Raw genomic sequence first — 23,952 nt, forward strand, 5'->3', positions numbered from 1 at the left:
TTTATAATGCCAAATACAAGTTATCAGGGATATTATAGCGAGGATTCCTATTCACATATAATGAAAAGAAAAATGGATTTGAAGTCAAAATACCTGACTTTCAGTCTTGCCTCTCTTATCACCTATATGACTCTGATCAAGGTATATAACCTTTAGTGCATGATGTCAAACTCACTAGCCACCCACAAAATGCTGAGTGCAAATACTATACAACATAGAGAGTCTATGTGGCTTTCCATGTCAATATGGCAGGAGCAGCTAGGTAGAGTGTAGGATGTAAAGTCAGAAGACCTCAATTCAAATCTAGCCTCAGACACTTAATAAGTATGTGATCCTGAGAAAGTCACTTAACCATACTTGTCTCAGTTTCTTCATCTGTAAAATGAACAAAAGAAGGAAATGGGAAATCATTTTAGCCTCTTTGTCCAGGAAACCCCAAATGCAGCCACAAAGAGTCAGACTTGGCTGAAAAAGACTAAACTCAACCACAGACATCTATCTCAAGAAGGAATTGCAAAGATTCAATGAGGTAATAGATATGAATCATTATTTACTTTATTTTTATTTTACATTATTTACTTTGCAAACTTTGCAAAGAATCATATACAAATGAAACAAATGAATTCCAAATATCAGTATGGGGTCTCCTAGGACACATTTCTATTTGAGCTTGACCCCACTACTGCTTGTGGGCTCAGATTCTCAATTGTAAAAAAGAGGGGGTTGAACTAGATGTTTCTAAGGATTCTTCCAACTCTATATGGACTCCAAATCTATAATTCACAATCTAAAAAATCTGTAGAGTTTCCCTCTAGACCTATAGAATATAAATGTGCCCATTGTCACCTTCTAAAGAAGATAGAGACAACTTCTGAATAGATAATAATTACTTGCCACAGTAAATTAGCTAGTTTGAAGCTAGCCTTTCCCCCCTCCTTTTTCATTAAGCAGAATGTTGTGTTAGATACTGGGAAATATACAAAGTTTAAATTTAAGGTGGCCCTTGTCCTCAATAAATAACAATAATTGATTTCTATATAGTAATTTATTTGTATTTTTCCATTTTTTTCTTTTGGTGTGGGGAAACAAGCACTTAGTAAATATTAAATTGAAGCTGTAATTAAATCACCTCAGTGATGGATCCATCATATTGAATCATAAAATAACTTAGACATCATTCTAGTAACTAGGACTAGTCCCAAGGTGGTCATATTGACTAAAACTCTTAATAGGCCAGATCTTTGTTAGAGATGCTGCTTCTCTGTATATAAGAGACCTAAAAGACCACTCGTGTCCCCCTTTCCTTTTTTCTATTTTTTCCTTACAAAAAAATTTCTGGCAAGCTTCAAGTTGCATGTGGTAAGTTAGATATGATTGTCTAGGGAACCTGAGAGGAGAATTTTTAGAAACTGAGATATAAAAAAGGGAGTAAAATGACCCCTGGACTGAAAGTACTCATATTATCTCAAGGCACACAATAAGTATAAGTATATATATATATATATATATATATATATATATATATATATATATATATATATATATATATATATATATATATACAGATATATGCAAAATATATGCAAAACGAAGGACAGATGAGTTGGAGGGGAAGTTCTAATTGCTGAGGGGGAAAGAGAAGAAAGGAAGGAAGGAAGGAAGGAAGGAAGGAAGGAAGGAAGGAAGGAAGGAAGGAAGGAAGGAAGGAAGGAAGGAAGGAAGGAAGGAAGGAAGGAAGGAAGGAAGGAAGGAAGAGAGGGAGGGAGGGAGAGAGGGAGGGAGAGAGGGAGGGAGGGAGGGAGGGAGGAAAGGAGGGAGGAGGGAGGAAAAACAATGAAAGAAACAAAGAAGAAAGAATCTTGCATGTGAGTTGAATTTAAGTGGCAAGATTTGCACAAAATCATCAGCTTCACTCTTCCAGAGCTGGTGAGTCCAGTGTCAAGACTCAAGTCAAGATGATTGGTGATAGCCCTGGATTCAGTAGGTGACTCTGACCTTTTAAAACTCTTTCTTAGGTCTCCATTTGTCTGAGGACAGCCTTTTGAGAACTAAGCTTATAGTTATAGTAGTACAGTCATATAGTAGAAGTTGTAGAGTAGAAAAGTGGTAGAGTAGGAAAAAAAAAGTTGAGAGGAATATTAAAGGGGGAGGTGGGAGAGTATCCAGAGCAAATTAGGTTACTATATCAATTTTGTTTGTATTCCAAATAAAATTAAGAGAAAATGACACTTGTTTTCAACTCTGAGAAACAAAAACTGTACCCCACAAGTTGATAGTTTGCAGCCTGAGTTTAATATCCAATGTTTTCTTAATATGCCTGCTTCAATTAAATTGTTCTATTTACTAGGTTATAATGTGCTTTTAATAACCACAGGCATTTTCTTCTCAATAGAATTTTTCTCTCTCACTTCCAAAGTGTACTCTTTAAGCAATTTTAAGCTAAAGACTCTAGTCTCTCAATGCCCATTTTATGACCAACTCAATATTACACTTTAGCCTTTGGAGGGCATACACATTTTTATGACCTAGTCTCCCATTATGAGAAAGAGCTGACACAGTGAATGGCACACTTACTGAGATTTTGATGATTTTGTCAAAAAGATGTACTTGGGGTCCAATGAAGTCAAACACGAAATACTGTTAAAAAAAAAGATATATACATTGATGACTGGAAGCAGGCTACCTTCTCTAATATTTTATCCCAATCTTACCAGGACATTCAAAAGAGAAAAGTGGCATCTCATTTACAATTAAAAGAGCATCAAAATTGGAACAGAAAACCTACTTTTGATTCGCCGCTCTGTTACTTACTGGTTACTTACCTTGGGTAAGGGGCTAGGTTTTCTCACCTATAAAATGAAGATTCTGCTAACAATATTACCTACCTTACAAAGATCTGAGAAAGCAACAAGAAATAAGCTATTTGAAGTAATCTGTAAACATAAAAATCCTATATGTCTAATCAATATTATTATTCCAAAAATTATACATTCCCCAAAATTACACAGATAGCTTCATGGCACCTGTTGTTGAGATCACCTGTGTTTTAGGTATGTAAAAGTCAGTTTTGTACCATTTAAATGTGCAATCAGACTTCTGTCTCCTCAGGCTAGCAATCCCAGACTTATTCATTACCATATGCTCTTTCCAAAAGATTTTTGCAGCTTTTGGTTTTAAGCTGCAAACTAAGATTTGGATTCACGTTTTGCTGATAGAAAACAAGACAACAAAGAATCAGGTCCTGGGGGTGAGAGGCCTTGGGATTTCAAGGCCTATCTGTAGTACTTCTGTGAACCATAAAATGCTAGAAGGCTCTGGCTAAGAAATCCATAGCTCATTTGATAGCACCCAAATTTCCTTAACAAATCAAGCTATTTAATATACTTGTAAGAGATAATTATGATTCCCCATTATCTAGTTCTCAAAATTAAATAAATGCCTGAATTACTTCAAGTAACCACCTCTAGATGTTTTTTAATTATTAAATATTTATATTGCTATTAAGATTTAGAAAAGACCACAATCAAATGGGTTGAATATTTAATAAATATTCTATCCTGCTCATGTTTCTGGGGAAAGATACTAGAGTACAAGTAGCTAGGAATCTGGACCTGTGTAAATGAATCTCAGTTGTGCCATTAACTTAGGCTTCAAGCCTTTAAATTTAAGATTTGGTATTCAATTTGCTAACCTATAAAATTGAAAGCTGGAAGGATAATCTAATCTCAATTAGATTTCTCAGTCTAATAATCCATGATTCAATATTATAGCCTAAAATTTGATTCTTTTCCTGGAATATTAATCAGCAACTGCATCTTTAATAAATGCCTTCACTTACTACAATCCCCAATTCTACCAGCAGCAAACTGAATAAACTTATGTGAGCCCAATAGCTCATAAGCAAGTATTTAACATACTATTAAGCCAATAGTTAACATTTATGAAACAATTTTGCCCTCTAGCCTAGTGTTAGCCACCCTCAACTACTTAGGTCTCAGTATACTTCTCTGTAAAATAAAGGTGTTGAATTAAATGGTCTCTAAAGTCCCTCCCCCCCTCAATACCTCCTTCTTTGCTGAATTGCTTTCTATTAGCAAAACATAAATTCAACTCTCAGTTTTCAGCCTGAAACCCAAAGCTGCAAAAATCTTTTGGAAAAAGTGGAAGTGAACAAGAAAGGTATGATATGTTTGATATATCATTCAAACCTCATATAGGAGAGTCAATTCTACATCAACCTGTACATAAGGGGAGATTTTTGTAATTTATGTACTTACATTATCTTAGATTTTTAAAAGAAATTTTATCTATTATAAAATTTATTAGTTATATGTCCATTTGTATTTATTGATGATTTATTAATGTATTAATAATTTAATTTTACTTTATTTAATTTTAACTGATACAAATTAATTCCAAATAAACAGGATTATTTGTAGACCTCAATTATACCTTCAATATCTTTTCAAAAGCTTCTCTATATTAACTAACTCTGGAAATATACTAACTTCTACTATCTTTTAGATCCATGAGTAAAACATACCTTTATATACCTACAGGTTAGGTTTCTGGTAATGTCAACTCTTGGGAATCCACCTCTGAATTCAGAGGTCTGTTTTCTGTCCAATGTTGTATCATAATTTTAATAACATGATAGAATATCATAATTATATATATGTAATGATTTAATATATAATATTATATAGTGCTTTGAGATTTGCAAAGTACTTTATAAATATTGTTATCATTTTATCTCTTAAAGTAACTATTATCCCCATTTTACAGATGAAGAAATTGAAATTAATTGTAACTTGCCAAGGTCACATAGCAAATAAGTGTCCAAAATTAGATTTGAACTCAGTTCTTCATGAATTTAGGTCTAGCACTCTATCTACTGAATCATCTAGCTATCCACTTACTCTGCCTTTCATGAATTTGTTTTTGTTCATGTGTGTCTGATTATGTCTGATTCTTCGTGAGCCCATTTGGGTTTTCTTGGCAGATAGGAGAATGGTTTGCCCTTTCCTTCTTCAGTTCATTTTACAGATGAGGAAACTGAGGTAAACAAGGTAAAGTGATTTGTCCAGTGTCCCACAGCTAGTAAATGTCTGAGGCCATTTAGAACTCAATAAGATGAGTCTGATTCCAACCCTGGTGTCCTATGCATTGGGCCACCTATCTTTCATTAAGAGCAATTCATATTTATACAGTGTTTTAAAGTTTACAAAGTTGTTTCCTCATTTAAACTCTGTGAGGTAGCTGATACAATTATTATTAGCTTTATGTAAAAGATGAAGAAACTGAGGCTCTTTTGAAGTCAGGCTTAAAGGAATTTCAGTAATTACCTAATCAAAAAATGAGAAACCATCTAACACAACATCCTCATTTTACAAGAAAAGTAAGACTCACGGAGACTGTGATTTCTCTAAGCTCACATGAGCATTGTCAGTGGCAAGATATGACCCCAGATTTTCCGACTCCAAAGCCAATCCTCTTTCCATCCTACCACAATGCTTCCTTTTGTAGACAAATCAATAGGGTGGAAATGATTTTCTCAGAGCCACATAGGTTATAAAGTGAAAAAGCATATTTTAAATCCAAGTCTCCCAAATCCAAATCCAATGCTCCTGACTGTATACCACACTCCTTTTTTATTGGGATTTATTTCTAGTTAACTTCTAGCCACTGAGCTTTAAAATCAGGCTCAGAATAAATCCTCAGCCAACCCAAAGAGGTTTAGCTGTTTTAATCTTCCCCCATCATTCAGAGGCTCTGCTCTCTGCTTGATTTTGTTGTGTCTTGGTACTGCCTCAGGCATATCTAGAGCTCTAAGCACAGATAGAAAATTACCTTTGGCATTATACAGCAGTCACTTGAAAGGACTCCACTGCTCACAAGAGCTTTCAGTTTTATATTTAGAAGGCTAAGGCTGCACAACAAAAAACAAGTGACCCTTCCTCTCAGCTTTTTCAGAGGGGACAGTTTTCAAGAGTATAGGGATAAGCAACTGCCCCATTAAAAATGGATTATTCTTGAGAGGAAGAGGATAAGATAGCTAATTTAGAGTCCATTATCTGGATAATACAAAAAGTCTTTCTATCATAACTCAGTATTATTTTTTGTCATATTCACTGGAACAAGGTGGCCGAGTGGATGGAGCACTAGATCCAAAATCAAGAAAATCTTGGCTTACATCCAGCCTTAGACTCTTATGTTTGAGATTTCATGGTTCAATGAATTATATAGCTCTAAAGTTGTAATCTAAAGGCATTCCAGAAACTATCTCATCAAGCCATCCTTAACTGAGGATACAGGTCTAGGGGGATTAAGCTTCAGAAGCAGATGTTGAACACAGATCCCTTTTTAGGGTACTCCTTCTGCCATTGTAGATTGCAACTCTTCTATAATTTAGTGGTATGTCTTGAAAAGATAAAATTCATCCCTTTGTGATCAACCTGGTGGTATCTTTTAATGCATCTAGGCTGCTTTTTTCACAGCAGATTTGTAGTTCATTACCTGAATCCTATATAAAATCTTTCTGTCTTAACTTAGATTTATCCTTTTGCCTTACTTACTGCAGCTTGGTGTAACCATGGACAGATCACTAGACCTGAACTCAGGAAAATCTAGGTTCAAATCATCCTTAAATACTTACCAGCTGTGTGACCCTAGGCAAACCATTGTCTGCTCTAGTTTCTTCACCCATTAAATGGTAATAATAATACTTTTACTTCCCAGGGTTGTTGAGAGAATCAAATGACATAACATTTGTAAAACACTTTGCAAATCTTGCCACACTATATTAATTCTAGCTATCATTATTTATTTAGTTGATTGTTCGTTCATTCATTTGTTTATTTATTGTCAACGTATTTATCCAGAAGAGAATCTTCAAGATCATGTTGTGGAAAAAGTCCGAATCAGGGTATCAAAGTTTCAGCTCCAAGTCCATCATTTACCACTATATACCTTTGGTCAAAACACCAACTACTGGGGCCTCAATTTTTTATCTATATAATGAGAGAATGGAAGCAGATAATCTCTGCAATCTAGATCTGCTTTTACATGCTGATTCTATATCTTGGATTCTCTTCCTTTTTCCTCTTGCTTACGGTTCACTGTAAAATATATCCCAGGAGGAAGTAGGACATAGAAAAAGAGAGGAATTACCAATCACTTTTTTATTCTCCACTTTTGAGAGATGTGAGAACAGTAGTTAAGAAATTGAAATCATCAGCTGAAATAGGATTCATGGGTTGGATTTTTTCCATATTTTTCTAGTTAGTGATTTGTAGACCATTACAAGTGGAATGCACCTCAGTCCATCTAAAAACATCCAATCTAACACCTTCACTTTTCAGATGAGAAAACCAAACTTACTAAAATTAAATTTTGATTAAAACAGTCACACTGAATGACAGCACCATAATTAAAAACCCAAGTGGTCTAATGCTAAGACCAGGAAAGTTTCCATTGTAGAGCAGAGAGGGAGAAAGAGAATTAATGATTATTTAAGAATGACTTACTTCATTGTAAAAGGGGCTGTTTGTCCCTTCTTTGACTGATGTTTGTTTCTTCTCATCCCCAATTTCAATTATGACAACTGGATCAATGTTTTCTCCTACCAATTGTCGGGCTTCAATGATGATTATGGCAATCTGCAATACAAAGGCGTGATCCAGGTCATTCTAGAGGTCACTGTCCATTGCTATAAACTGAGAGATTACAAATGCTATATGCTCACTTGATAACTTTGGGATTTGGCTTCACCATCATGGATCTTTGTCACCAATTTTGATCTGTTAAAAGGAGAGAAAAAAAGATTGACTCCTTAATAAGAATAGTAGTGGTGATGGTAGCTATTATTATTGTATTTTTATTATATTAATATTATAACATTTTAGGGCTGATAAAATTCTATTTTATATATGTGTGTGTGTGTGTGTATGTAAATCTCTCAATCTTAATTTCCACATCTGTAAAATGGAGCTTCTATTCAGAGTTGTGACAATCAAGTCAACTCAACGAATGCTCACTTTCTTGCTTTCTCTCTATCTCTCTCTGTCTCTGGTTCTTTGTCTCTCTGTTTTATTTCTCTCTGTGTTGCTCTGTCTCTGTCTTTCTCGGTCTGTCTCTCTCTGTTTCTGTCTCTCTCTTTCTCTGTCTTGGTTTCTGTCTCTTTCCATATGTGTTTATATGCATACATACATACATAAGTATTTATTTTGTTGTTGTTTCAGTCATGTCCAATTTTCCAGGATCCTATATGGGATTTCTTGGTAGAGATTCTCTGCCTCACTTATGTATTTCATGCACAAGTCAAGACATCACTCTATCATTTCACTGATCCTCTTCCAAAATGAAGAGGAACAAAAACAATTGGCGTGGTATGCCATTTCATTCTCCAGATTATTTTACAGATGAGGAAACTGAAGCAAATAAGGTTAGTTGACTTGCTGAAGGTCACAACCTAGTAAGTATCTGAGGCCAGATTTAAACTCAGGAAGTTGAGTTCTGACTTCAGGACTGCAATCTATCAACTGTGCTACCTAGTTGTCCCTTTTGTATTTATATAACATATGTGTGTATATTTATAGGTGTACATATATGCATATATGTCTAAACATATGTACAGATACACACAAATCTCATTTGATGTTGGAATTGTTCTCTTCAAAATTACTAATGATCTTTGAATCTAATGGCCTTTTCTCATTCCTCATTCTTCTTAATCTCTCTTCAGCTTTTGACATGATTGCTTCCACTTTTTAATATTTTTTGTCTCTAAATTTTCACAACACTGCTCTCTCCTGGTTCTCCTTTTTCCTGACTACTTCTTTTCATTCTCCTTTGCTTAATCTTTATCCATGCTGTGCTCAATAACCACAGGTGTCTCCTAAGGCACTGTCCTGGGTCTTCTCCCTTTATACTATATCATTTGATGTTCCCATCAGCTTCCATGGATTTTATTATCATATCTATGCAGATTATTAAATCTATTTCTATCTATTGAACCTCTAACTATTTTTCTTGACCTCCAGCCTCATATTTCCTACTGTTTTTAGACATCTTGAACTGGGCATCCCACAAATTCAATAAGACCAAACCTGACCTTAATATCTTTTACCCAAAATGTTTGTCCCATATTCCCTTACTGTTGAGAGCACAGGCATCTTCCCAGTCACCTAGACTCAAAACTTTGAGGTCATTCTCAACTTCCCACTTATCCCCCCCCATAACTATCAGTTGCCAAGATTTGTCACTTCTACTATTATAATATTTGTCATATGTGTTTCCCTCTCTCCTCTGACATTAAACTATCTCTCAAGTACAGACCACTATCACCTCAAACCTGTATGATTGCAATAGCCTGCTGCTGGGTCTGCCCACTTCAGTCCATCCTTCACTCAGCTACCAAAGTGATCTTCCTAAATCACAGGACCACTCCCTCTCAATAAACTGACAAATCCCTATTACCTCCAGGATCCCATATAAAATCCTTTAGGTTTGAAAACTAACTTGTCTCTGTATTTCATCTCTTCTTACACTTTACTCCCCCCCCCCCCCACATATTCTATAGTCTAGTGACACTGGCCCCCTATCTATTGTTTTTGCACAAGAGATTACATCTCCAAAATCTGTACATTTTCACTGGCTATCACCTATGTCTGGAATCTCTTTCTGCTCATTTCTGCCTTTTGGCTTTCCTGGCTTCCTCCAGATCTCAGCTGAAATCTCATCTTCTGCAAGGAGCTTTTCCTTAATGCTACTAGCTTCCTCTGACATACTTCCAATTTACCCTGGATGTCTTTTAAATGCATATAGTTGCATGGATGTTGTCTTTCCCACAAAGATGGAAAATGTTCTTTTTTTTTCTTTCTTTGCATTCTCAGTATTTAGTGCAGTAACTACCTAGTTATCCACAGTGGCAATCCTTATATCTCTATTTTATAGATGTGGAAACTAAGGTTTAAGTGAAATGTCTAGGGTCATCTAACGTCGAAGATAGAATTGGAATTTATGTCTTATAATAGAATTGTCAAAAAATTTGTAAGCATTTACTAGATAAATAGGATAATTCTAAAAAGACAACTTCAAATGAGGAAAAAAATGCATTAAATAGAAGGACTGCCCTCACTATATCTAGATTGTCAGCATAAGTCCTTATTTTCCAAATTAATGAATCAATTTATTGCAATATCAATCATAATATCAATTAAAGAATTAAGTAATCAAAATAACAATTAATAAGGAAACAAACAAGAATATAAAATAATTCAAATTGTGCTATAAAGCATTAATTACAAAAGTATTGATTTTTCTATGATATGGAAAAAATAGAATAGAAAAAAAAGACAACCAAGTATATATAAGAGATTCATTTTTGATAAATCTAAAACAAAAACATTGAGAAAAGCAATTAAAAATCAATAAAAATAGACAGTAAAAGTTAGGTAAAATTAAGCAGGAAAAATGAATTTACAATCACATTCACAATTATATAGGGCAATGAATTCCAATTGGATCATTTATCTCAATATGCTATAAAGTCATAAAAAATTTTGGAAGAAAAGAGAATAACATTTATTTCAATTATAGAGAGGAGAAAACTGAAAGGATTTACTAGAGACTATTATTTTTATTATAAATAATATTTCAAAATTAAAATAAAATACACAGATTAAGGGAGAAAATAATTTGAATAAATATCTAAGATACATGTGATACCCATTCCTAGGCACCTACATGACATAGTGGATAGATTTCAAAACTTGAAGACAGAAAGAATTAAATCTGACACTTACTAGAAATATGAGCTAGGTTAAGTCATTTTTCTATACTGTGACTTGTCTGACTCAGTTTCTTCAACTACAAAATGAGAATAACTGATAGAGCTGTTGTGAGAATCAAATAACATATAAAATGTTTCAAAGAGTATCTGACACATAGTAGGTACTGAACATATGATTGATTTTTTTTCTTTCATAAATGAAGTTGATACACTTATAAGCATTATGCCCTTTTCTCAAATAGACAAGTGATTAAAGGATAGAAACAATTTTGTATAAATCATCAACAACTTGAAAATTATTTAAAATGTCTGATGCTAATTAAAATATCTTTAATAGAATAATAGAGTAGAATTTAATAAAAAATAGAATTAGTAGAATATAACAACAAAATAAAATGTACTAATATAATTAATTAAATATGATAATATAACCAGTAGACCTACATTTACTAGTCTAGATCTGCAAGGCCTAGATCTATTAACCAGAAATTTCTAGATTTATTCACTGGAAATTTCTAGAGAGTACCTCAAAACTGGTTTTAGTATGTTACAATACCTTCTAAGTAAAACAACTTTCATTCAGGGAACAAAAGCAAGGCAAGGGTTTTTAGTCCCATCATTGAAGCTCTTTCCATGGCATCTGAGACCTTGTCTCTTCAGCAGGTCCTTAGTTTGCCTCCTGACATTACATATGATGCTACTCCTGCTATGTGATTAACACTTTGTTATTCCTTGCAAATCCTATCACTACTAAGGATGGAGGCTAAGAAGCTAGACTAACCAATTCTATGAGATTATAAAGGATACATGATATGATTAGGCAAATCTCTGCTGAACAACAAGTATGGTAGGCTTTTGGAAGAGGACAATATTGTACCTTCTCTTCAGAGGGACTGAGGATGTTGAAAAAGTGAGTGCGCTATCTTGCATCAGGTCAGCATCTTGTCCTGCTTGTGTAGAAGATCCCTCCAGAGACACTGCAATTTCTCCATGCCCTTCTGTAGAAACAAAGACAAAAGTATCTAATCTGTAATACATGGAACTTAAAGTAAATCAGGGAGATTTTAGTTGAAGTGGGGGAGAGAACTGAATATAAATAGTAATTCACTTCTTACTAAGTGGTTAATGGTATCTTTACAAAGATTGATCACATATTAGTACACAAAAATTTTACAGTTAAAAGTAGACTGCAACTTCTCCATGTTTCTCTGAAGAAACAAAGACAACAGTAGCTAATCTGTAAAACATGGGACTTAAAGTAAAACTACTTAAAGTAGTTGGAGCAGAGGAGAAAACTGAATGGAAATAAAAAGAAATGTACTTTTTTCTAAGTGGTCAATTTTATCTTTACAAAGATTGACTACATAATAGTACATAAAAATTTTTATAGTTAAAAACAGAAAAGCAGAAATATTAAAAGTATCCTTTTCAGGTCATAATACAATAGAATTATATTCAGTATGGACCAGAAGAGAAGGAGAGTATTCCAAGCAAAATGGAGAGCCAGAGAAAATGTTTGGAGCTGAAAGATAGAGTGTATTGATCAAAGAACAGTCAGAATGGCTGTTACTGGATCAAAGCATACATGTCATGAAGTAAGGTGTAAAAAAATTGAAAAGATATGAAGGGGCTAGTCTACATAATGACAAGTAGAGCATTTTGTATCTGATCCTGTAATCAATAGGAAGACACCAAACTTTAGAGTGGTGGAAATGATGTGTATGATATTCATGACATTCACCCATACTTTATGAAAATCACTTCAGTCATTGAATGGAAGATGAATTAAAGTGAGAAGAAATCTGAAGCAGGCAAGCCAACATATAAGCTGTTAGAATAAACCAGGCATTAGGTGATAAGGATCTGAACTCTAGTTTGCAACTAGATGCAAACTAGAGATGGCAATGTTAGAAAAAAGAATAAGGCATCTCCACTTTATATTCATAAAGGATGTTATTTAGGTCACAACTATATGGTCTGCTCAAAATTAAATGCAGGAAGGCAGAAATAGTAAATGCTTTCTTTTCAGATCACGATGCGATCAAAACTACATTCAACAAAAAAGACCAAAAAGTAATTGGAAACTAAATAATCTCATTTTAAAGAATGATTGGGTAAAACAGCAAATCATAAACACAATTAATAATTTCACTCAAGATAATGACAACAATGACATGTCATACCACAATTTGTGAGATGCAGACAAAGCTTGAAATTTTAAAAACTAGAAAAAGACCAAATTAAAAACCCCTAATCAAATACTAAACTTGAAATTCTAAAATTAAAAGGAGAAATTAATAATATTGAAAGTAAAAAAAAACTATTGAATTATTAAATAAAACTAAGAGTTGGTTTTATGGAAAAATCAATAAAATAGATAAATCTTTGGTAAAGCTGATTAGAAAAAGGAAAGAGGAAAATCAAATTGTTATTCTTAAAAATGAAAAGGGAATGAAGGTTATGGAATATTATTGCTTGGTAAGAAATGGCCAGCAGGAGGAATATAGAGAGGCCTGGAGAGACTTAAATCAACTGATGCTGAGTGAAATAAGCAGAACCAGAAGATCACTGTACACTTCAACAACAATACTGTATGAGGATGTATTCTGATGGAAGTGGAAATCTTCAACATAAAGAAGATCCAACTCACTTCCAGCTGATCAATGATGGACAGAGGTAGCTACACCCAGAGAAGAAACACTGGGAGGGGAATGTAAATTGTTAGCACTAATATCTGTCTGCCCAGGTTGCATGTACCTTCGGATTCTAATGTTTATTGTGCAACAAGAAAATGATATTCACACACATGTATTGTACCTAGACTATATTGTAACACATGTAAAATGTATGGTATTGCCTGTCGTCGGGGGGAGGGAATAGAGGGAGGGGGGGTAATTTGGAAAAATGAATACAAGGGATAATATTATAAAATATATATATATATATATATATATATATATATATATATATATATATATATATATATATATATAATAAAAAAAAATGAAAAGGGAGAACTTTCCATCAATGAAGAGGAAATTAGAGCAATAATAAGGAGTTACTTTGCCCAACTTTATGCCAATAAATTTGATAACCTAAATGAACTGGATGACTACCTCCAAAAATATAGGTTTCCCAGAATAATAGAGGAGGAAGTAAATTGCTTAAAGAAACCCATTTTCAGAAAAAGAAATAGAAAAAGCTATTAATCAACTCCCTAAGAAAAAATCCCCAGGACCAGATGGATTTACATGTAATTCCACCAAACATTTAAAGAACAATTAACCCCAATGCTATATAAACTATTTGAAAAAATAGGGAATGAAGGAGTCCTATCAAATTCCTTTTATGACACAGACATAGTACTGATACTTAAACCAAGTAGGTTGAAAACAGAGAAAGAAAATTATAGAAAATCTCTCTAATGAATAATGATGCTAAAACCTTAAGTAAGATATTAGAAAAAAGACTTCAGAAAATCATCCCCAGGAAAATACACTATGATCAAGTAGGATTTATACCAGGAATGCAGAGCTGGTTCAATATTAGGAAAACTATTAGTATAATTGACCATATTAATAACCAAATTAACAAAAACTATATGATCATCTCAATAGATGCAGAAAAAGCATTTGATAAAATCCAACATCCATTCCTATTAAAAACACTTGAGAGTATAGGAATAAATGGACTTTTCCTTAAGATAATCAGTAACATCTAATTAAAACCATCAGCAAGCATTATATGTAATGAGGATAAACTGGAAGCATTCTCTTTTTAAATTTTATTTATTTATTTTATTTTATTAATTTTATAATTATAATTTTTTTGGTACATATGCATGGGTAATTTTTTTAAATAACATTATCCCTTGTATTCATTTTTCCAAAATTTCCCATCCCTCCCTCTACTCTCTCCCCTAGATGACAGGCAATCCCATACATATTTAATGTGTTACAGTATAACCTAGATACAATATATGTGTGTAAAACCAAATTTCTTGTTGCACGGTAAGAATTGGTTTCTGAAGGTATAAGTAACCTGTGTAGAAAGACAATAGTGCAAACAGTTTACACTCAATTCCCAGTGTTCCTTCTCTGGGTGTAGCTGTTTCTGTCCATTATTGATCAACTGAAAGTGAATTAGATCTTCTTTATGTTGAAGATATCCACTTCAATCAGAATATATCTTCATACAGTATCGTTGTTGAAGTGTATAGTGGTCTCCTGGTTCTGCTCATTTCACTCAGTAAGTCATGTAAGACTCATGTAAGTCTCTTCAAGCCTCTCTGTATTCATCCTGCTGGTCATTTCTTACAGAGCAATAATATTCCATAACATTCATATACCATAATTTACCCAACCATTCTCCAATTGATGGGCATCCATTCATTTTCTAGTTTCTAGCCACTATGAAAAGAGCTGCCACAAACATTTTGGCACATACAGGTCCCTTTCCCTTCTTTAGTATTTCTTTGGGATATAAGTCCAGTAGTAGCACTGCTGGATCAAAGGGTATGCACAATTTGATAACTTTTTGGGCATAATTCCAGATTGCTCTCCAGAATGGTTGGATTCTTTCACAACTCCACCAACAATGCATCAGTATCCCAGTTTTTCCCACATCCCCTACAACATTCATCATTATTTAATCCTGTCATCTTAGCCAGTCTGACAGGAGTGTAGTGTTATCTCAGAGTTGTCTTAATTTGCATTTCTCTGATCACTAGTGATTTGGAACACTTTCATGTGAGTGGAAATAGTTTCAATTTCATCATCTGAGAATTATCTGTTCATATCCTTTGACCATTCATCAATTGAAGACTGGTTTGATTTCTTATAAATTAGAGTCAGTTCTCCATATATTTTTGAAATGAGGCCTTTATCAGAACTTTAACTGTAAAAATATTTTTCCAATTTGTTACTTCCCTTCTAATCTTGTTTGCATTAGTTTTGTTTGCATAAAAGCTTTTTAATTTGATGTAATCATAATCCTCTATTTTGTGATCAATAATGATCTCTAGTTCTCCTTTGGTCATAAATTCCTTCCTCCTCCAGAAGTCTGAGAGGTAAACTATCCTATGTTCCTCTAATCTATTTATGATCTCATTCTTTATTCCTAAATCATGGACCCATCTTGATTTTATCTTGGTATATAGTGTTAAGTGTGGGTCCATATCTAATTTCTGCCATACTAATTTCCAGTTTTTCCAACAGTTTTTTTTCAAATAATGAATTCTTATCCCAAAAGTTGGGATCTTTGGGTTTGTCAAACACTAGATTGCTATAGTTGTATATTATTTTGTTCTGTGAACCTAACCTGTTCCACTGATCAACTAGTCTATTTCTTAGCCAATACCAAGTGGTTTTGGTGACTGCTACTTTATAATATAGTTTTATATCAGGTATAGCTAGATCACCTTCATCTGATTTTTTTCATTAATTCCCTTGAAATTCTCGACCTTTTGTTCTTCCATATGAATTTTGTTGTTATTTTTTCGAGGTCATTAAAATAGTTTCTTGGGAGTCTGATTAGTATAGCACTAAATAAATAGATTAGTTTAGGGAGTATTGTGATCTTTATTATATTTGCTGGGCCTATCCAAGAGCATTTAAATGTCTTTCCAATTATTTAAATCTGACTTTATTTTTGTGGCAAGTGTTTTATAGTTTTGCTCATATACTTCCTGACTTTTCTTTGGTAGATGGATTCCCAAATATGTTATACTTTTGACAGTTGTTTTGAATGGAATTTCTCTTTGTATCTCTTGCTGTTGCACTTCATTGGTGATGTATAAAAATGCTGAGGATTTATGTGGATTTATTTTGTATCCAGCAACTTTGCTAAAGTTGTGAATTGTTTGTAATAAATTTTTACTAGAATCTCTGGGGTTTTCTAAGTATACTCTGCAAAGAGTGATAGTTTGATTTCCTCATTACCTACTCTTATTAACTGGAACCATTCTCAATAAGATCAGGAGTGAAACAAAGTCGCCCACTATCACCATTACTATTTAATATTGTATTAGAAATTCTTGCTTTGGCAATAAGAGTTGAGAAAGAGATTATAGGAATTAGAGTAGGTAATGAGGAAACCAAATTATCACTCGTTGCTGATGATATGATGGAATAATCCACACCTTTAGCAAAATTGCAGGATACAAAATAAACCCACATAAGTCATCAGCATTCTTATATATCACTAACAAAATCCAACACTTAGAGTTACAAAGAGAAATTCCATTTAAAGTAACTACCGATAGTCTAAAACAGTGGTCCTCAAACTTTTTAAATAGGGGATCAGTTCATTGTCCCTCAGACTGTTGGAGGGCTGGACTATAGTAAAAACAAAAACTCACACTCTGTCTCTGCCTCTCAGTCCATTTGCCATAACCCAGGGGGCCACATAAACTTCCTCAGCGGGATGCATCTGGCTTGCCGGCTGTAGTTTGAGAACCCTGGAAATATTTAGGAATCTATCTGCCAAGGGAAAATCAGGAACTATATGAACAAAACTACAAAACATTTTCCACACAAATAAAGTCAGATCTAACCAATTGGAAAAATATTAAATGTTCTTGGATAGGGTGAGCAAATATAACAAAGATGACAATACTACCTAAACTAATCTATTTATTTAGCACTATACTAATCAGACTCCCAAAAAAACCTATTTTAATGACCTAGAAAAAATAACAACAAAGTTCATATGAAAAAAGAAAAGGTCAAGAATTTCAAGGGAATTAATGAAAAAAAATCAAATGAAGGTAGCCTAGCTATACCAGATCTAAAATTATATTATAAAGCAGTGGTTATGAAAACCATTTGGTATTGGCTAAGAAATAGACTAGTTGATCAATGGAATAGGTTAGGTTCAAAGGACAAAATAGTAAATAACTTTAATAATTTAGTATTTGACAAACCCAAAGACCCCAGCTTTTGGGATAAGAACTCACCGTTTGACAAAATTTGCTGGGAAAATTGGAAATTAGTATGGCAGAAACTAGGCATTGACCCACACTTAACACCATACATTAAGATAAGGGCAAGTGGGTTCATGACCTAGGCATGAACAATGAGATTATAAATAAATTAGAAGAACATAGGATAGTTTACCTCTCAGGACTGTGGAAGAAGAAGGACTTTATGACCAAAGAAGAACTAGAGATCATTACTGATCACAAAGTAGAAAATTTTGATTATATCAAATTGAAAAGTTTTTGTACAAGCAAAACTAATGCAGACAAGATTAGAAGGGAAGCAATAAACTGGAAAAAACATTTTTGTAGTCAAAGGTTCTGATAAAGGCCTCATTTCCAAAGTATATAGAAAATTGACTCTAATTTATAAGAAATTACGCCATTCTTCAATTGATAAATGGTCAAAGGATATGAACAGACAGTTCTCAGATGAAGAAATTGAAACTATTTCTAGACATATGAAAAGATGCTCCAAGTCATTATTAATCAGAGAAATGCAAAATTAAGACAACTCTGAGATACCACTACATACCTGTCCAATTGTCTAGAATGACAGGGAAAAATAATGCGGAATGTTGGAGGGGACATGGGAAAAATGGGACACTGATACATTGCTGGTGGAATTGTGAATACATCCAGCCATTCTGGAGAATGATTTGGAACTATGCTTAAAAAATTATCAAACTGCATATCCTTTGATCCAGCAGTGTTACTAGTGGGCTTATTATATCCCAAAGAGATTTTAAAGAAGGGAAAGGGATCTGTATGTGCAAGAATGTTTGTGACAGCCCTCTTTGTAGTGGCCAGAAATTGGAAACTAAATGGATGCCCATCAATTGGAAAATGGCTGAATAAATTGTGGTATATGAATATTATGGAATATTATTGTTCTATAAGAAATGACCAGCAGGTTGATTTCAGAAAGTCCTGGAGTGACTTACATGAACTGATACTGAGTGAAATAAGCAGGACCAGGAGATCATTATATACTTTAACAACAATACTATATGATGATTAATTCTGATGGACGTGGCTCTCTCCAACAATGAGATGAAGCAAATCAGTTCCAATAGAGTAGTAATGAATTGAACCAGGTACACCCAGCAAAAGAACTCTGGGAGATGATTATGAACCACTACATAGAATTTCCAATCCCTCTATTTTGTCCGCCTGCATTTTTGATTTCCTTCACAGGCTAATTGTACACCATTCCAAAGTCCAATTCTTTTTGTACAGCAAAATAACTCTAAGGACATGTATACATATATTGTATTTAACTTATACTTTAACATATTTAACATGTATTGGTCAATCTGCCATCTGGGGGCGGTGGGGGGGGGAGGAGAGGAAAAGTTGGAACAAAAGGTTTTGCAACTGTCAAAGCTGAAAAATTGCCTATGCATATATCTTGTAAATAAAAAGCTAAAAAAAAACACTATATGGTCTGATTGTTTTCCCTACTTTATTCAATTTAAGTCTGAATTTTTCAGGAAAAAGCTCATGATCTAAGCCACTGTCAGCTCCAGGTCTTGTTTTAACTGTATGGAGCTTCTCCACCTTTGGCTGCAAATTATATAGTTATTTAGATTACCTTTTTTAGTCTGACTACTTCTAGATTCTCTGAGAATCTTTGAGAAGTGAGTAGGTCTCCTATCAATAGCTTCTGGTTTATGGATTTAAGTAAAAAACAGCAACAACACAGTTTTATTCCCTCCCATTCCTTTTCCATTTAAAGCCCTTATAATTAAATTTGAAAGATAGCGGAACCATCTTTAGCAACCATGTTAGGTTAAGTCTCATCCCTGGACAAGAGCCCATCATTCCTATTTTAAGTAGTAGTCCAGAAATCTGAATCACATTTTCATACAGTCTCCTTAAGCAGCTGTTCACTTCTCAATTCTACCTTTCTATTCTGAATCTCTTGCCATTGATCAGCAGCCATAATGCAAGTACCATTTGTGTCCTTAAGATCCTTAATTGTCTTTTGCATGTTCCAAAATTATCTCTTCCTCTTCTTCAGCCTGTCACAACTTCCATTCCCTCAGTTTCCTGTGTTTAGCTCTCTCAGTAACCTGATTAAACTAATTCATTCAGGTATTAATGAATTTTAAAATCCCCAAATGGTCAATCCTATAGAAAATTAAATTAAATCAATTAATTGGGTGGCAAATATTTTGAGCTCTCTACTATACTTTAAGAAGGAGAACCTTACTTTGAATACTATTGAGATTTCAGAGGTACAAAAGAAAAGGCCCTCTATAATTGGTGTAGTGGGATAGAGCTGGATCTGGAGTCATGAAGACCTGAATTTAAATCTTTCACTTACTAGCTATGTGACTTTTGGCAATTTACTTAACCTCTGCCTGCCTCAATCTTCTCATCTGTAAAATGGGGATTATAATAGCTCCTTTCCATTTTAGGTTTGCTGTGGAGATACAATGAGATAATATTTGTAAAATATTTTGCAAACCTTAAAGTACTATACTTTGTTCTAGCTATTGTTTCTTATCATTGCCTGAAAAAAGTAATTCTGCTTCTTAGAGCTTATATTTATTATCTTTAGATTATTTATTCTACTCATTAGACCTTAATTTATACATCCCAAAATGTATATACCTAATAAAAAGGCAAATAATCTTAGGGACAAATAACACTAAGTTTTATTAGACAATTTCTCTACAAAAGTAGTGAATTTCATTTCCTTTTCTGATCGCTCCTGATGGAAGAGAGCATATTCAACTATGGGCACATAAACTGAGCTAAGAAAGAAATATTACCAATAAGGACAGAGAAAATCATAAGATCATGAAATTGAAAGAGAGTTTAGAATTCATCTAATCAAAACTTCATTTTATAAACAAGGAAGCTGAGGTACAGAAAAGTGAAGCAAGTTGTTCAAAGTCACATAGATTTTCATAAGCAACAAAGTAGAAATTCAACCTACTTCAGAATTTCACCCAAGATCAATTATGTATATGAAGGGATCATGAAAGCAAACCACTGCTATAACTTTTCTAGATTGGTCACTATCAGAAAAATAAATAGTTATAATAACATTTTCCTTTCTGTTAGAGTCAGGGGCAGATCTCAAGGGTAGAGTATAAGAGGCACTCGGAAGCTTATTCTGCCTGAACCTGATAATAGGGCATTGAAGGTATTGAGTAAACCTCATTAATGAGGAAAAGCCTCCTCGCTCTTGCTGATCATGCTCTAACTCATGCACTTTCAGTCATGTGACCAGGGGACTATAAAAAGGGGATTGCAGAAAGGGGGGAGAGGAAGAAAGGGGGGAACTCCAGAAGGGAAGGAAGAACTCCAGAGGGAATGCTAGAGGGAATATTAGGGAACACTATGTAAAGAGATAGAATAAAAGACCTGTTTCCGCATACTTGGGTGACTTGGGTGTTCGGTAGGGGAACCTCTAAAGAGGTAGCTCTCTGATTGAGATAATCAGAGCCAAAGACGTCTGAAGACCTGGGGAAGTTAAGAAACAAGTTGACCCCCACTGAGGTGAGCAGTTGGGAGTTAACGCCTTTCTAGATTATATCAAGAATATTGTGTTCTCTTTGTGCCACCATATTTTAAAATGGATGTTGATAAATTGGACACCATCCAAAGGAGGTCAACCAAGATAGTGAAGGGCCTTGAGATCATATCATACAAAAACAGTTGAAGCAATTGGGAATTTGAATCTGGAGATGAGAAGACAGGTGGGGGTATGGGTAGACAAGAAGAAAGGACTGTGAGACTATCATCAAGTATTTGAAGGGTTAACAAGTGGAAAGAAGATCAGACTCCAAAAGCCTCAAAAAGCAGAACCAGGAACAACAATAAGTTAAAGATATAGAAAAGAAACTTCATATTAGGAAAAACTTAACATTTAGTTGCTCCAAAATTGTAATGTTCTGTTGTCTCCAGACACTTCCAATCACTCTCTGGGAGGAGATCTGCTGTCTCAACTCAATCTCTCGGCCAGATTCTTCTTCCTGAAAAGAGCCGCCAACTCTGACCTAGAGTAGAGACTTCTCCCTTGCTCAATGTTGCTTCTTTTATCCTCCCAGAGAATGGGCGTGGAATAACTCAGGGGCTTCTGGGAAAAATACTTCAACCATTGAACTTGCTCCTCTTAAATATTAAGCTCCTCCCCAGAAGTTCAAAGGGATAAAACTCCTTGTAAAGGCTGGAACTAGAGAATTGTTAAGTACGGACTTAGCACTTAGTAAGAACCTATCATCTCATTATCTCATTAGCACTTAGTAAGAACCTAACACAAAATGAAAGACAACAAAAGATCATTCTCCCCATTGCTTCAGATTATCTTTTTAAAATTAATATTAGTACTTTATTTTTGTCAGGAACTACATGAATACCACTACAAAACACTTTTCACACAAAGTCACATTTAAACAATTGGAAAAATATCATGTGCTCATAGGTAGGCTGAGTGAATATAATAAAAATGACAATACTCTCAAAATTAGTCTACTTAATTTAGTGCCATTCCAATCAAACTCCAAAGAAATTATTTTACACATCTGGAAAAAATAACAAAAAAGTTCATTTGGAAAAACTAAAGGTCAAGAATTCCAAGGGAATTAATGAAAAAAAAAATGCCAATGAAAGTGGCTGAGTTGTGTCAGACTTAAAACTATATTATAAAGCAGTGGTCATCAAAACCATTTGGTACTGGCTAAGAAATAGAGTAATTGATCAGTAAAATAGGTTAGGATCACAGGAAAAAATAGTCAATGAATATACCAATCTAATGTTTGACAACACCAAAGACTCCAGCTTTTGGAATAAGAATTCATTATTTGACAAAAACTGCTGGGAAAATTGAAAACTAGTATGGCAAAAACTAGGCCTAACACCATATACCAAAATAAGGTCGAAATGGGTTCATGATTTAGACATAAAGAATGAGATTACATACAAATTAGAAGAACATAGGATAGTTTACCTCTCAGATCTGTGAAGGAGGAAGGAATTTATGTCCAAAGAACAACTAGAGCTCATTATTGAACGCCAAATAGAAAATTTTGATTATATGAAGTTAGAAGGTTTTTGTAGAAACAAAACTAATGCAGACACAATTAGAAGGGAAGCAATAAATTGGGAAAACATTTTACATTCAAGGGTTCTAATAGGGCCTCATTTCTAAAATATATAGAGAAGCGACGCAAATTTACATGAATTCAAGCCATTCTCCAATTGATAAGTGGTCAAAGGATATGAACAAATAATGTATAGATAAAGAAAATGAAAACATTTCTAGTCATATGAAAAGGTGATCTAAATCACTATTGATCAGAGAAAAGTAAATTAAGACAATTCTGAGGTACCACTATATACCTGTCAGATTGGCTAAGATGACAGGAAATGATAATGACCAATGTTGGAGGTGAGGTGGGAAAACTGGGACACTACTACATTGTTCATGGAACTGTGAATGGATCCAGCCATTCTGGAGAGTGATCCAGCAGTGTTTCTATTGAATCTATATCCCAAAGAAATCTTAAAGTAGGGAAAAGGACCTACATGTGCAAAAATGTTTGTGGCAGCCATTTTTGTGGTGGCTACGAACTGGAAACTGAGTAGATGCCCATCATCTGGAAAATGGCTGAATAAATTATGGTATATGAATATTATGGAATATTATTAATCTATAAGAAACGATCAGTAGAATCATTTCAGAGAGGCCTAGAGAGACTTATAGGACCTGATGTTGAGTGAAGTGAGCAGAACCAGGAGATCATTATACACAGCAACAACAAGTTATACAATGATCGATTCTGATGGACATGGCTCTTCTCAACAATGAGATGATTCAGGTCATTTCCAATAATCTTATGATTATGAGAGCCACCCAGAGAGAGGACTATGGGAACTGAGTGTGGATCACAACATAGCATTTTCACTTCTTCTGCTGTTATTTGCTTGAATTTTATTTTCTTTCTTCTTGATCTGATTTTTCTTATGCAGCAAGATAATTGTATAATGTATGCCTATATTGGATTTACATATATTTGTATCATGTTTAACATATATTAGATTACTTGCCATCTAGGAGAGGAGGAAGAAGGAAGGAAAGGAAAGGTTTTGTAAGGATCAATGGTGAAATATTATCCTTGTGTATGTTTTGAAAATAAAAAGCCTCAATAATTTTTTAAATAGTACTTTA

At 34.0% G+C, this 23,952-nt stretch overlaps 1 protein-coding gene across 1 annotated transcript in view; it reads right to left on the reverse strand.

Annotated features, from left to right (window-relative positions):
• The window catches only part of FER1L6 (fer-1 like family member 6), a 253,827-nt gene that overhangs the window by 165,602 nt on the left and 64,273 nt on the right, over nucleotides 1-23,952 (reverse strand). Inside the window, exons 3-6 of the mRNA XM_074266003.1 lie at nucleotides 11,670-11,790; nucleotides 7,745-7,799; nucleotides 7,527-7,658; nucleotides 2,575-2,637 (exon numbers count right to left, since the gene is read on the reverse strand). Coding sequence (XP_074122104.1) covers nucleotides 2,575-2,637; nucleotides 7,527-7,658; nucleotides 7,745-7,799; nucleotides 11,670-11,790 — 371 coding nt within the window. The remainder of the gene's footprint in view (nucleotides 1-2,574; nucleotides 2,638-7,526; nucleotides 7,659-7,744; nucleotides 7,800-11,669; nucleotides 11,791-23,952) is intronic.

Source organism: Sminthopsis crassicaudata, chromosome 1 (assembly GCF_048593235.1).
Source record: "Sminthopsis crassicaudata isolate SCR6 chromosome 1, ASM4859323v1, whole genome shotgun sequence".
Lineage (NCBI taxonomy): Eukaryota > Metazoa > Chordata > Mammalia > Dasyuromorphia > Dasyuridae > Sminthopsis > Sminthopsis crassicaudata.